A 15,075-nucleotide genomic window follows, 5' to 3' on the forward strand; every position below is an offset into this window, starting at 1 on the left:
ATTTCTTCATGGCTTCCATGTCTGTAGCTGTGGCCTAGTCATCTGTCCAGAAAGGAGTATTGTTGATTATTATAGCTGATCACATAATGAACCTGAATAGGAGGGATATGAGCGATTCTTTGCAAGGTTGAGCTGAGGAATACGTCCAATTTCTCGCGGATAAAGTTGCTCGGTTTCGGACGGACCTGGACTCCAATTGCGCAGAGCCAGCCGACGCACCAGGGGAGAATCTGGAGCGACATCTCTGGATTGATTTTCAACTTGTTACTCCTGAGGAAGTGGACAAGGCTATGGGAGCTGTGAGTGCCTCCACTTGTGTGCTGGACCCGTGTCCCTCCTGGCTGGTTGCGAACAGCAGGGAGGTGACACGGGGCTGGATCCAGGCGATAGTTGTCGCCTCCCTTCGGGAGGGGTTCTTTCCCCCCGCATTAAAGGCGGCGATGGTGAGACCCCTCCTGAAGAAGCCATCTTTGGATCCAGCCATCTTAAACAACTATCGTCCAGTCTCCAACCTCCCCTTCGTGGGGAAGGTTGTCGAGAAAGTGGTGGCCTCTCAGCTCCGGCGGTCCTTGGATGAAACCGATTATCTAGACTCCTTTTAGTCTGGATTCAGGCCTGGCTACAGCACGGAAACTGCTTTGGTCGCACTGACCGATGATCTCTGGAGAGCCAGGGATGGGGGTCATGCCTCCGTCCTAGTACTCCTTGACCTCTCAGCGGCCTTCAATACCATCGACCATGGTGTCCTTCTGCAACGGTTACGTGAGGTGGGGGTGGGAGGCACCGTCCTTCGGTGGTTCTCCTCTTACCTCTCGGATAGGTCGCAGTCGGTGTTAGTTGGAGGACAGAGATCGACCCCTAGGCCCCTGAAGTATGGGGTGCCACAGGGTTCGGTCCTGTCCCCCCTCTTGCTCAACATCTACATGAAGCCACTGGGTGAGATCATTCGACGGCAGGGGATAAAATACCACCAGTATGCGGACGACACGCAGTTGTATCTGTCCGCCCCGTGCCAACTCAGTGAAGCGGTTGACGTGATGTGTCAGTGCCTGGAGGCTGTTAGGGTCTGGATGGGGGTTAACAAGCTTGCACTCAATCTGGACAAGACCGAGTGGCTGGTGTGTTTCCCTCCCAACAATTGGCCAAGTATTCCATCTCTCAGGCTGGGGGGTCAAACTGTACGCCCCTCAGACAGGGTTCGCAATTTGGAAGTCCTCCTGGACCCACAGCTGATTTTAGAACACCATTTGTCGGCTGTGACCAGGGGGGGCATTTGCCCAGGTTCGCCTGGTGCACCAATTGCGTCCCTACCTGAACCGGGAGGCCCTCACATCAGTCACGTGCGCCCTTGTGACCTCAGGACTGGACTACTGCAATGCGCTCTACATGGGGCAGCCCTTGAAGAGCATTTGGAGACTTCAGCTTGTCCAGAATGCAGCCGCACGAGCGATTGTGGGTGCACCTCGGTACACCCACGTCACACCTATCCTCCGTGAGCTGCACTGGCTGCCTATTGGTCTTCGGATACACTTCAAGGTGCTAGTCGTCACTTATAAAGCCATTCATGGTATTGGACCTGGGTACTTGAGAGACCGCCTGCTGCCAATTACCTCCAACAAACCTATCAGATCCCACAGATTAGGCCTCCTCCGAATTCCATGTACTGGCCAATGCCGATTGGCTACCACCCGGAGGAGGGCCTTCTCTGTGGCTGCTCCAGCCCTCTGGAACGAGCTCCCCGTGGAGATTCGGACCTCACTACCCTTCAGGCTTTCCGCAAAGCCCTTAAAACCTGGTTGTTCCGACAGGCCTGGGGCTGACGAGTTCCCCGCCTCCGCTCGAATTGTGTGGTTGTGGAGTGTTTTTTTTTAATTGTTGTAGTTGTTTGTCTGTTGTTTTTTTCCTCCTGTTTGTATCCCCCCCCCCTTATTTTGGTTTGTGAGCCGCCCTGAGTCCCTCTGGGAATAGGGCGGCATAGAAATGCAATAAATCAAAATCAATCAAATCAACCAGATGCTTAGACGGGATTTGGCACTGTTGTCTACCTATCGAGTGCTCCCAAAGCATCTGGGATAGACAGGTGTTGTTTAATAATATTGAAGGTACTATGATTACCTATAAAGGTAATTGTAGGTAGTCCTCAACTTACAAGCACAACTGAGCCCATGAGTTATGTTAAGTAAGATTTGTTAAGTGGATTTTGCTTCATTTTATAACTTGTCTTGCCACAGTTGTTAAGTAAATTGTTGCAGTTGTTAAGTTAGTAACATGGTTGTGAAGTGAAACTGGCTTCCTCGTTGATCTTGCTTATCAGAAGATCTCAAAAACTGATCACATGACCCACAACCGTCATAAATATGAGTCAGTTGCCAAGCATCAGAATTTTGATCACATGACCATGGGAATGCTGTAATAGTCACAAGTGTGAAAATGGTCATAAGTCACTTTTTCTGTGCCATTCTAACTTTGAATGGTCACTAAACAAACTATTGTAAGTCAAGGACTACCTGTACTGGAATAGGGTCTAGTGCTTAAGCAGGGGATTGGACTAGAACAGTGTTTTTCAACCACTGTGCCACGGCACACTAGTGTGCCGTGACATAGTGTAAGGTGTGCCGTGGGAAAAACACCCGCTATATAGTCAATATAGGCACAGAGTTAAAAATTTTTAACATTTTCTAATGGTGGTGTGCCTCGTGATTTTTTTCATGAAAAAAGTGTGCCTTTGCACAAAAAAGGTTGAAAAACACTGGACTAGAAAACCTCCAAGGTCCTTCCAACTCTGTTATTCTATGTTTTATGTTGTAAGTAAAACTGCCTTTTGCAATTGACTGATTATCTTAGCCCTGCAGCTTCAGCAATCTGAGCACTGTCAAATATTTGCTACAGACAATAAACCTATCATAATATATCACTATTTTAATTGGTTTTATTTAATTTCTATTACATAAATATTATTTTACATTAAATCTATATCATTCAAAAATATATAATTACAGTACATTAATGTTAATGTTAATGTTAATTTTTGGACCAAACTCAAAAAATCTGATGCCTTGGTTGTCACCTTTGCAGGATAGTTTCCGTTTAGGTGTTTCTTCTCTGGACCATTGAATAGTAGAGGCTGATGGAGTTTACATTCACTCAACTGGACATTCAACCTGTCTGAAACAGCTAAATCTTTTGGCTTTTTTCTTTCCTTGAACAGGAGCTTACAGCAACCTAGACTTTTGTCTACATAGCATCCCTGTAAAGACTTAGTCCATCAAATTAAGCATTTTCATGCAGTGGTGGCTTTATGGAATGATGTGCATGTATAGATGGCCTCTTTTTATCTTTCTGTATTTTTGGAGAGATAAAAACCAGCTGTGGCATGTGATGCTGGTGGAATAGAAATACCAACTATAAAAACCGTAAAGAAGTGATAAGAGTAAAAACTTACTCAGCTGTCTCTTGCAAACAACCAGGCCCCACCCACACCTGCAGATTTCAAGCTATTTTATTATGGTCACTTTTTGTGACCATAATAAAGTTTTGTCACTGCATCCAGTTTTGGTCACCATATTATAAAAAAGATGTAGAGACTCTGAAAAATGTGCAGAAAAGAGCAACAAAGATGATTGGGAGACTGAAAGCTAAAACATATGAAGAACACCTGCATGAATTGGGTATGTCTAGTAGTTTAATGGGAAAAAGGACTCAGGGTGACATGATAGCAGTGTTCCAATTTTTGAGGGACTGCCCAAAAGAAAAGGTCAGCCTATTCTCCAAAGCACCAGAAGGCAGGGCAAGAAGCAATGGGTGGGAACTAATCAAGGAAAGAACCAAATAAGGAGAAATTTCTTGAAAACGAGAACAATTAACCAGTGGAATGGGTTGCCTTCAGAAGTTGTGGTTGTTCCAACACTGGAGGTTTTTAAGAAGGGATTGGACAACCATTTGTGTGGAATGTTATAAAGTTTCCTGTTTGAGCAGGGGTTTGGAGTAGAAGACCTGCAATGTCCCTTCCAATTCTCTTATTCTATTAACCAGGCCCATACCTGCAGAGTTCAAACTAACTACTTTATTATGTTGTGCCTATAATACAGGAATCTCCCCATTCTGGCAGCTTTCTCTTGGGAACAATTAGATAAGACTCCAATGAATTCAGGGAAGCCCATTTCTGGCCCTTTGACAGTTGGACAGGGACTCCAGACTATCTCTATGCTTGATCCCTCCTCCCTGCCAGGCTGAGTGTTTCCCAACATCAGCATATCTCATTTCTGAGAACTTCTTTTGGAAATGGCATGCTGTAACCTTTAAGGAAATTGAATTAACCAATTATAAAAATTCTGCCATAGATTTACCTGTTATAGTAACAAATTGAGCAATTTGTTACTATGACAAGCAAATCTATGGCAAAATTTTTATAATTGGTTAATAATGGATAGAATATTCTCAATTCATTTATACATGAAATCCAAGGGGTGCTACAAACAGCATGTGTCCTTGCCTTCCTCTATGCCATATACTGTTGGCAAATTGGATTGGATTGGATTTATTCAATTTATAGGCCGCCGAATCCCAAAGAACTCCGGGTGGCTTACAGAAAATAAATTTTAAAAAGAAGGGTTAAAAACAAACAGAAGAAAACCGATTAAAAGAAACACATCATGCACTAGTCACTGAAGTTTATAAACCATGGTTTATATAGCATGAATGTCCAGAGCAGAGTTTCTCAATCTTGGCAACCTGAAGATGGATGGACTTCAATTCCTAGAATTCCCCAGCCAGCCAAGGTTGGAGACCCCAGTTTATACTTTAGTCTTGGTGTCACGTGAATCCAATTAACTTTGAATCACTCCGTCAACTTAGTTGCAAAATGCAAACCCAGGGACAACCAACAACTTGTAGCTGTCTGTAGCCTTGGAGGATCACAAGATTATATGCCTTTCTAAGGAGGTGTGTGTCTGTGTGTGTGTGTGTGTGTGTGTACACTCACCATCTTCAGTTACCACCTTGCATCTAGGCATGACAGCACCTGTCAGTTCATGTTTAAAGAGAGCCTTTTAAACAAAGGCATTGAATATTTACTCTCCAGTCAAAGGGATGACAAGCTTGATCAAAACCAGGTCCTGTGATTGACCACCTCTGGCAGACATGAAATGCAATTAGTCCTAAAAATATTCCTTTCTCCAGAGATAACATCCTCTGAAATTAAAACCCTCCAGCATCTTTTTAACATTCTGTATTTGCTGACATTTCATTCGATTCTCGCCTTCCTGAACAGTTGACCCAACGTTGTATCTCTCCATGTTTTTTCCATAGCATCCAGCCTTTTCCTCTCAAACTCTTTTGATTCAGAATCTGCTTTTGGAGACATGTGTTAGAATGATTCTTGCACACAGAAACCAGTCATTTAAGACTGGTTTCTGTGTGCAAGAGTCATTCTAACACATCCAGATGGTCCCAGATTAGGTACCTAAATGAGGTTTTAAAAAGCCTTACTTAAATTCCTTACAGCAAACCCTGTGGGGTTTGAAGCCAACTTAGTGGTTTTCTTCTGGCTCTTCTCACAGGAGGAAAGCAATCAACAAAAACAAGGAATCTGTGTTCAGCGAGCCCGAGCGAGAGTCCGTGAAGTTCCGCCCAAGCGTTCCAGTGGAGGATGACCTGATGGAAGACTCCATTCTCCTGCCGATGGAAGCCAGCTTGGAATGTCACAGCCCACCTCCTGATTATAACTCTGTGATCCAATACTCGGCTCCTCCCGTGTAGCCATCCAGCCCTGGGGGGACTGCCAGGTTTTGCCTCTCTGACCATGCAGAGTTCCAAGCCAGTGCCTGGCCTTCTTCTTGCTTAAGAGAAATCCCATCCTAAGGGGAGAAGCCAGACCTGGAAGCCCCAGTGTGCAAGGGCAAGTGGGAATTCTTTTAAGAGCCTCTCAAGCTCTCTGGCTTTTCTTTCTTTACCTTCTCCAAGCATTGATGTTTTCTGAATGCCGCGGTTGTTGCAGTCAACCTTTTATTCGGTGGGGTTTGCTCTCTTAAAGCTCTGGACTGCACACCAATTCCCCCCCCCCTTTTTTTGTCCCTGTTAAAAGTTGCTAGGGAAATTCCATTCTAAACACTGAGGTTGTTATCCAGGGATAATTATCCTCCATATTTTATGTATAGAGATCAAAACCTAGCCTGGAACTCAGATTTATGGCAGAACCTAAAGCAATCTGCCAGGACAGACCTACTGAGACATGCACAGAGACTCCCTCAAACTGCAAGTTATATTTAGCTGCAACCAACTTGCAGAGCGAGGCTGAGAAAGATTCCATGTACCGTATATACTCGAGTATAAGCCGAGTTTTTCAGCCCACTTTTTGGGCTGAAAAAAGCCGCCTCGGCTTATACTCGAGTCTACAACTGGATCCGGCAGTGCTGTTGCCTGTTGGAGGAGGAGGAGGCGAACCAGCCTGCCATCGCCGGCCACCGCTAGCCCCGCCGCTCTTCCCGACCCCTTCCAAGCCCCACAGTCCAGCGGATGGAGCAGAAGCAGCTCCGGGGCTTCGCTGCTGCTCCCCGCATTTTCTGCACAGGGATCCCTTGGAGAGGGGATTCCAGCCTGCCATCGCCAGCCACCGCTAGCCCCGCCGCTCTTCCCGACCCCTTCCAAGCCCCACAGTCCAGCGGATGGAGCAGCGAAGCCCCGGAGCTGCTTCTGCTCCGTCCGCTGGACTGTGGGGCTTGGAAGGGGGTGGGAAGAGCGGCGGGGCTAGCGGTGGCTGGCGATGGCAGGCTGGAATCCCCTCTCCAAGGGATCCCCGTGCAGAAAATGCGGGGAGCAGCAGCGAAGCCCCGGAGCTGCTTCTGCTCCATCCGCTGGACTGTGGGGCTTGGAAGGGGGTGGGAAGAGCGGCGGGGCTAGCGGTGGCTGGCGATGGCAGGCTGGAATCCCCTCTCCAAGGGATCCCCGTGCAGAAAATGCGGGGAGCAGCAGCGAAGCCCCGGAGCTGCTTCTGCTCCATCCGCTGGACTGTGGGGCTTGGAAGGGGTCGGGAAGAGCGGCGGGGCTGGCAGTGGCCGGCGATGGCAGGCTGGTTCGCCTCCTCCTCCTCCAACAGCACTGCCGGATATCCGCCCAACGCTGCGGGGGCGCCAGCGGGAGCTTTGGCGGCTTCACCTCAGCCGCAGCGCTGGGCAGCAAATGTGCTGGTGCTGTTGGAGGAGGAGGAGGCGGCGGCAGCAATAGCACCTGAGGACAGGACAAGAAGCAATGGAAACTTGTCAGAAGGAGACTCAAGCTGGAAATAACGAGAAATCTGACAGTAAGAACAATTAAAATCCTAGGAAAATGTCCTTTCATGAAAAATTACTTTTTCAGTTAACTCTGCCTGACATTAGTTGGGCGAACAGAAATATTAGTTGGCCAATTCTAAAAGGGAGCACCAGAAAGAACTTAAAATATTTTTTAAGAGAGCTGGGTTTTTCATTTATATTATATGTATGAACAGAATTAACACAAATTGCAGATACCAATCAAACATAAAGAAAAAAAGGATGAAATAATGCTCATTTTTAAAAACTCAGTGAAAATAAAAACAATATACCAAGAAGGTGGCATACTGGTTGTGATTTGATCTCTTCGGGGGATCCCGGGGATCCCCTATACAAGTATTTTAATATTGCAGACTTGCAGTATTATAAGTCATACTGATATTATAGAACACTTTAATTAAGCGGGTCCCTTGAATAAACATAACTTTGAGTTTCAAATAACACTGATTTTTTATTTTTGAAATTTACCGTAGCTGCTGCATTTCCCACCCTAGGCTTATACTCGAGTCAATAACTTTTCCAGCTTTTTGGGGTAAAATTAGGTGCCTCGGCTTATATTCGGGTCGGCTTATACTCGAGTATATACGGTAGATAATTTTGCTTGTTGTACAACAGTGTAAACAACTAAATGCAATAATAATGAAAAAATATAGCACAGGAAAGAAAAATCTCAGGTGTTTTAGTGGCCAGGAAAGTCAGACCCCATGAAACTGTGAATATAGAAGCTTGTTCTCTAGACCCTAAAGCTGCTACGCTTAAGCTAGGAATATTTTCTGCTTAATGGATTGCAAGAGAAACCCTTCTGAAGTGCAGTGAGCGTCACTTAAGCATGGAGAAGGAGCATGCCTGTTTCCCTCTCTCTGTTGTAAGAAGCAATGAGGTTACAGTAAGCAGAGGCTTGCTTTGAAAAGCACTTAATTTGCCGATAATTTAGTCATAGGATCAGTGGGAAAAGGACAGTATAACCTACATCTCGCATATTCTCAGATGTTCCAAGTTCACCTGGGGGCAAATTAATTTGGATTCTGTGCAGAGATGTTGGGGACAGAAGGATATTCAAAAAAATCAAGGTGGTCAGGCTTTGCTCAGGTAGTCCTGACCAACTTCTGGAACTTTTTTAAAATTACTTTCCAACACTCACCCACCCCAGGCCCTTGATTCTGTGCCTTACTCTCTGACACAGGAATGGAAGTAAGCATGAGAAAGTTTTGCTTATATATGCTAAGTCTTTGAGTAAGTTACTAGGACCAAAGAAAGTGTGACTGCAATGCCTTAAAAACTTGGACTGTAAAAAGCAATAGTCATATAACCAAACAGTCAGGGAAATACTGCTGCCAGCCAAATCTATCGCCTTTTTTTTTTTACATATGTAGGTTAAAAGTTAAGAAGGACTAAAGTAGTGTTTCTCAACATGGGCTTAAGATATGTGAACTTCAACTCCCATAATCCCCCAGTCAGTGTAGCTTGGAAAAGCTTTCTTTGGTGATTTTGGAAGGTCAGACCTTTTAAAGAAACAGAAGGACAACAAACGGTTGTGAAGCTTCTGATCCATTTGTTGTATCTAGAAAGAAAGCCATTTTTCCAAATGTTTTCAATTTTTTGAGAAGGCAGTCATCGGCATCCCAACCACACACAGGTGACTCAAGATCTGTTAGCCAGATTCACAAATCACATGTAGGCGAAACCAAAGCACACCGTGGTTTAGGGAAATGCATAACTCTTGCCACTGCTGCATTTTCCCAGCCAGGAGTCTGCTCCTTGGATCAATCAGCTTGGGAGCCAAAACAAGATTCCAACTTCATGTCAAGGGTCACATTTCTAAAGTAGGCAGTACCAGAGCTGGGTTCCCTGGGGATGTGGTTCCAAGGCTCTTGAGGGGGAAGAAGGGGTTCTTAAGCTCTCCCAGTGAAAAATGGATGCTGCTGGGCTGTTGAAGATGGGGCTGCTGCAAGTCTCAGCTATTTCTCTGTCTGTTAAGATCAGTGGCACTTATAGCCATCACAAACAGGAATTCTAAAGGCAGTTGAAGGAAGATCTTCCTTCCTTCCTTCCTTCCTTCCTTTTGCTTCATCTGTTTCTTTCTTCTTCCTTCACCTTCCATCCAATTCTTTCTTTTCCTTTCTCCCTCCTTTCCCCCTTTCTTCCCTCCCTTCCCAACATGTCCCTTTACTCATTGCACTTCATTCTCCATATCAAATATGCCCCTGAGCAGACCCCTCGTGTTGGCAGGGGGCATTTTTGGACTTCTAAGCACTGAACCTAAAGCTCAGAGAGAACTCCAGAAGCTTTTTCTGAGCTGGACTTTTGGGGGCAAAGGATGTCCTCTGCCTCTTCCAAAGACCAAAGGCCCATTTGAGCTCTCTGCCAAGGATCTCTGCATGGATGTGATTTTTCAACTGCATAGATAAGACTAATTTTATTTTGCTTTTAATCAGCAGAATTGGATCTATATTCCTCGTATTTTATTTACTAATATTCTTTATTCCTCATCTTTCTCCTGGCCCCTTAATTTAATTACAGTATTTTTCTAATAATGTTGAAATATCTCTAAATGTAGTAAAACCCAGCCAAAATCAACCTCTTTGGACTGCAATCCTGTGCAAATTGAAAAGGAAACCAATTGCTTTGTGTTCCTTGGTGCTTACTTCTGACTAAGCCCATCTGGGATTACGTTGACCAACTTCTTTGATTTCCACTGGAACAGATGCAAATTTCTGCCATTCCTTTCCACAAAAGATTGCTAAACTGCTCAATTTTGGCTGGATTTTAACCTATGTTCATAGTGTTTATTACGTAGAACCAATTCAGTATAAATATGCATTGCATTTATTTAACTATGTATATCCCTTTTTAACTATAAAAGAGCAGGAAATTCTGACCCAAGAGTCTTTTTTCAAAAACTCCCACCTCTATTTGCAGGCCAGAACCAGTTCACAAGTGTCACCCATCTAGGTGTTAGACAAAAGGAAGATTTGCCAGCATCGCCTCCTCCCTACGGTTTTGGGCATTTTGATTTTTATGGTCGAAATTTGGGTTTGGATGTTACTGCACTTTCTGAAAAGAGTGAAAAGGGTCACATGACTCTTGAGTTGGGAATCAGACTGAAGGACAAAAGATACTTCTGTGGTCTAAAAAAAATAACTAGGTGCCCAAAGAGGTATATTTTGATGTTATTAAATACAACTCAGGGATTTCTTTATGACTTCAGAAGGCTGCAGGCCTTTGCAAACTTGTTTAAATATATTCAGAATTGATTAGGCAGCTCTATATTTCTTTCAAAGTATTCCTAAACACCACCATGGATAATTAATTCAACTTGCATTATTACTCATGGGAATTCTGTTTTATTCATGCTGTTATTTCTTCATATACTGAACCAGCTTTCCTCAAACGTTCCCAAAGCCGGTGCCCTCTTAATATGGTTGAATTACAAGTCACAGAATTGGCTTTGCTGGCAGGAGTTCCTGCAGGCTGTGGGCTCTGGGCATCAAGAGGGCACTCGGGCCTGTGCAGACTGAATCCTTGCTCTTTTTTCACAGCTATAAGACCCACGTTGCACATAAAAAAGTGGTGGGACCATTAATTTGTCAGTAAATGTTTAACAAGCAGTTATTGCAGCTGCTATGCAGGTAATGCAGAGGTAGGTTTCTGCCGGTTCGGCCTGGATCGGGCAAACTGGTAGTGGTGACGGCAGTGGGAGAGTCTCCCCCCCCCCCACGGGGACGCTTCTGTGCATGCGCACACACAGAAGCATTGTGCAAGTGTGCACATGCACACAAGCGAACCAGTAGTAAAAAAAATGGAAACCCACCACTGAGGTAACCCTCAAGTTACAACCACAATTGGAATTTTCGTTGTGAAGCAAGGCAGCTGTTAAGCGAGCCACACCCAGTTTTACACATATCTTTTTTGCTACAGTTGCAAAGTGAATCACTGCAATTGAGTCAGTCATTAAGCGAATCCAGCTTCCCCCATTGAGTTTTCTTGACAGGAGCCAGATAAGAAGGGTGCATCACAGTGCCCTCATAAATTCAAATGGTCACTCAAAGGATAGTTGTAAGATGAGGACTACCTGTAATGGCTGAACAGCTAATTGGTACACTGGGCATCGTGTCTCAGCTGTGCCCCCAACTGGTTTGCAACATTTCAAAAATTTAATAATCAGCTCTTGCATTTGTTAAATGTGGGTCTTTGATTGCAATGTGGTATCCATTATATTTACCTTTGGGGCCTTCCCACCCCACCCCACCCCAGATGCCCTTGAAAATCAGCTCAGCATTTGGGGAAGTGCTGCAATAGGAATCACTAGCCAAAAAGCCTGAAAATTCAAGACTGGGGGGGGGGGGGGGGGAATACAAACTAGGCAAAAATCCTATTCTCCAAATTCCATAGAACTTCTGCCAAAATCAGTCCTGTCTTTCTGAAGTATGTATGCACTGAAAAGAACTTGCTCTGTTTCTGTAGTCAAAGATTTATTGTAATTATTAACCAAATATAAATTAAAAGGACTCTATATTTATATAGCCTATGCCTGCTTTGTGTTCTTTGTCCTGATTTGGCCTGCTCTTTATATGTTGGCATGGGATATTCTGGGTGAATTTCTCCAACTCACTTTTCTGGAGGTCCAAAGCATTTTTCAGTTAGAAGACCTATGAGGCACTCAATAAATCCCATTAAGGCTGGGTTTAGCCCAAGCTACTAAACCCATCTATAATAAGATGCAAGTGCTGTTTTCTCCAGCTCGTTATCTATTGCTACTATTTTTATGGTTGTCCATTTCCAAAGACTGAGTGCTTCTCAGTATTAATATAAGACAATGAAAAGTAAATGTTGATTAATAATTAATAAAGTTAGAAATTCTGTTTTTATATAGCATCATAAATCAGCCAAAGAGTACAGTCACCATGTGCTTTCCTGCTTAACTGTCACAGGAAACTCTTCTTAGAACAAAAGAGCATAGAGTATATACCTAGATCTAAACTTGTAAACATTGCTATCTACTGGCTGAATACTATTGCAATTGTTACATATATATACAAGGAAACTATATTCCAACAAATAATCATCAATCTAATGTGCCATCATTCAGGAAAACCTGTTTGTTTGTTTGCTTACTTATTTATTTATTTATGTCAAGTAATTTTGACTTCTGGCGAATGCCTCGACAAATTCTGCAATTTCCCTGGAAACTTTTTTTTTTGAGGTGGCTTTGCCCTTGACCTCTTCCTTAAATTGAGAGAGGGCAACAGTCCAAAGTCATCTAGTTGATTTTGTCTGTAGAGAAGGACAAGAACTCCAAATCTCATTTCCTACCTTGGTGCCTACACCAAACTAGTTCTCAGTAGGTACTCACTCATCCCCAGTTGCCTTTCTGAAGAGAAATATTTCACAACCATCTAAACCTCTAGTAAGGAGGGGGAGGTGTAGGTATCTGGGACAAAGCTGCTGCAAATTGAATCTATCCAATATTGGAACAATATCATGACTTTGGGCCTGTCACTCTGAGCTTCACTGGTCTTTAACTTCCAATGTGGCTTTAGTTTATATAGCCTGACTTCTGTAAGCTATCTGGAATCACCGTGAGTACATTTTATGGAGCCCATAAATATTTTCTTTATAAAAAATTAATAATTAATAAGAGAACCAAGAACTAGAGAAATTTCCTGACAGAACAATTAATCAGTGGAATGATTTGCTTCCAGAAGTTTTGGGTGCTCCATTACTGGAGGTCTTTTAGAAGAGATTGAACACCCATTTGTCTGAAAATGGTATAAGGTTTCCTGCCTGAGCAGGAGGTTGGACTAGTAGATATCCAAGGTCCCTTCCAATTCTGTTATTCTGTTAAAATACATTAACCTAACAATTTGCTGTTGTTTAGTAGTCACTTGGATTGTTGCAACCACAGTATTGTAATTCTGCATTGAGGCCCATTGGACAGCTGCCTTTGGTTTTAAGTGGCACCTTTGGACATTATTCCAAAGAAAGAGAAGCTGGTGACACCTGAAGAAAAAACTATTATCTACTTGCACTTGCCTTGGACATGGGAACTCAAAAGTCCTCATCTTCAGCCTTTGACTTCTCCAATACCTATAATGCACTGGGGCAACCTCTCTTCTGCAAAATCAAGTCACTGTCCTTTATCTTCAGGGGCCATCAGAACTAGAAAAAACTGTCTTCTCCCATTCTACTTTCTAGGCTGCAGCCTTTATCCCGAAGCAAAACTTTTGTCAGAATAAATTTCCGGAGTCTCAAAAGGTTAATTTGACTCTTCATAAAACACACACTGCTAAATTGTCCCCTGCTTTTCACCCCACCTCCCTGAAAAGAATTTTGACCTTTTCCTCTGTTCTGCTTGCCAACTTTGTTCTGTGTTGTTGATGCCCCAAGCAAGGGTGTCACAAATTGTCTTTGCAATGGTGCAACCTATAATAAAGCATGGTGTGAGGCAAAGGGAATAAATGTGAGAGAAGAAGAAAGCAAGGATCTGCTGTCTGCTAACGTCTCCTGCCATGATGGCATTCATTTGCAGGCCTCCGTTTGTCTTCCTCTTTGGGGTTTTCTCAAAGGCTGAAGAGATTAGAAGATTCCCACAGCTTATTAAAAAGGAACATTCAGGAAAATGCTATGGAGTAACTCAGACATCTAGAATCAGTCAAGAATCTAACAAAAACTAGCAGACTAGGTGGCCTCTATAAGCAGAGTTTCTAGCTTTTACAACGTATTGAATTCAAGTGGGTTTTTTAAAAATATGTACAAATTAAATCATGGTCTCTTTGGTGCCTGCTGATTTTGATTAGCAAACATGGCCTCAAGTCAACTCCTGCTGATTGCATGGCTCCACATCAAGCATTATTCAACCTCGTTTCATTCCATGTTTAGATAAAGGAGCATCTGCAGAGAGGAATCAAAACTCAATATGGTGAAGCAACTATGTGATCCAAGTGCCCATAAAAAGGAGCAAGAGTTTAATCACAGAATTATGACAATAGCTCAGGGTTGAACTGTGGGGACCTTGGTACTCAGTTATTAGTTATTTTCTTGCAGACATTTCATTGCCAAACTAGGTAACTTCGTCAGATCACCAAGATCATCCCTGCCAGCACTGATAAATCAAGACACTAGTACATAAACAGAGAGCAAATCCCACTCCCTTCTGGTACCTAGGTAGGTAACAAAAGATCTGCAAGAAAACAACCAAGCCCAGGGAGTACAAAGAATTCCTTAGCTCCTCCTCCTCTCCACACAACATACACCACACTTCCTTCTAGCTAGCATTAAACAACTAGGCTCGAAGACCACCAAGGATCCCACTACCTTGACTTTTTAACATGTCCTGAAGATGACCCGGGAGAGAGTCAATAAGTCTCAGACTTGAACTAAAAAGGACTAGATCAGGAGACATCAGCTGGAGGAGATGAGGAAGCAGTGCACTCCAGGTGATCTCACCTGTCTAAAAGATGGAAGATGGCTAGAATTTCCAATTTTTCTCCATTATCCTAATCCTTCAGTTAATATGAAGCAATCATGAAGCCATTGAGTGGGCAAGAGACCATCTTTCTTTGCCCTTAGAGCTCCCTCTTTGTCCTCTGAATGGGCCACAGCATTTATCCCACCACAAGCATCCCAACAAGCCGCTGTGGCTGACTGCAGTTGAGCAGCGACTGAAGGAGACGTATTTTCACTTTGAAAAGATGGAACTGGAATGTTATTTATTTATATTAAATGGACTTACACAGCCATCTACAATCACCAATACAAGTGAAAAGCA

At 43.6% G+C, this 15,075-nt stretch overlaps 1 protein-coding gene across 2 annotated transcripts in view; it reads left to right on the plus strand.

The window, feature by feature from the left end:
- LOC116515685 (vascular endothelial growth factor receptor kdr-like) overlaps positions 1-6,379 on the plus strand; it is a 210,198-nt gene extending 203,819 nt beyond the window's left edge. For both annotated transcript variants that reach the window (XM_032227845.1, XM_032227846.1), the window contains exon 30: positions 5,559-6,379. In XM_032227845.1, coding sequence (XP_032083736.1) covers positions 5,559-5,757 — 199 coding nt within the window. In that variant the 3' untranslated portion in view covers positions 5,758-6,379. The remainder of the gene's footprint in view (positions 1-5,558) is intronic.
- The last annotated feature ends 8,696 nt before the right edge of the window (positions 6,380-15,075 follow it).

The sequence above is a fragment of the Thamnophis elegans genome, chromosome 12 (assembly GCF_009769535.1).
Source record: "Thamnophis elegans isolate rThaEle1 chromosome 12, rThaEle1.pri, whole genome shotgun sequence".
Classification (NCBI taxonomy): domain Eukaryota; kingdom Metazoa; phylum Chordata; class Lepidosauria; order Squamata; family Colubridae; genus Thamnophis; species Thamnophis elegans.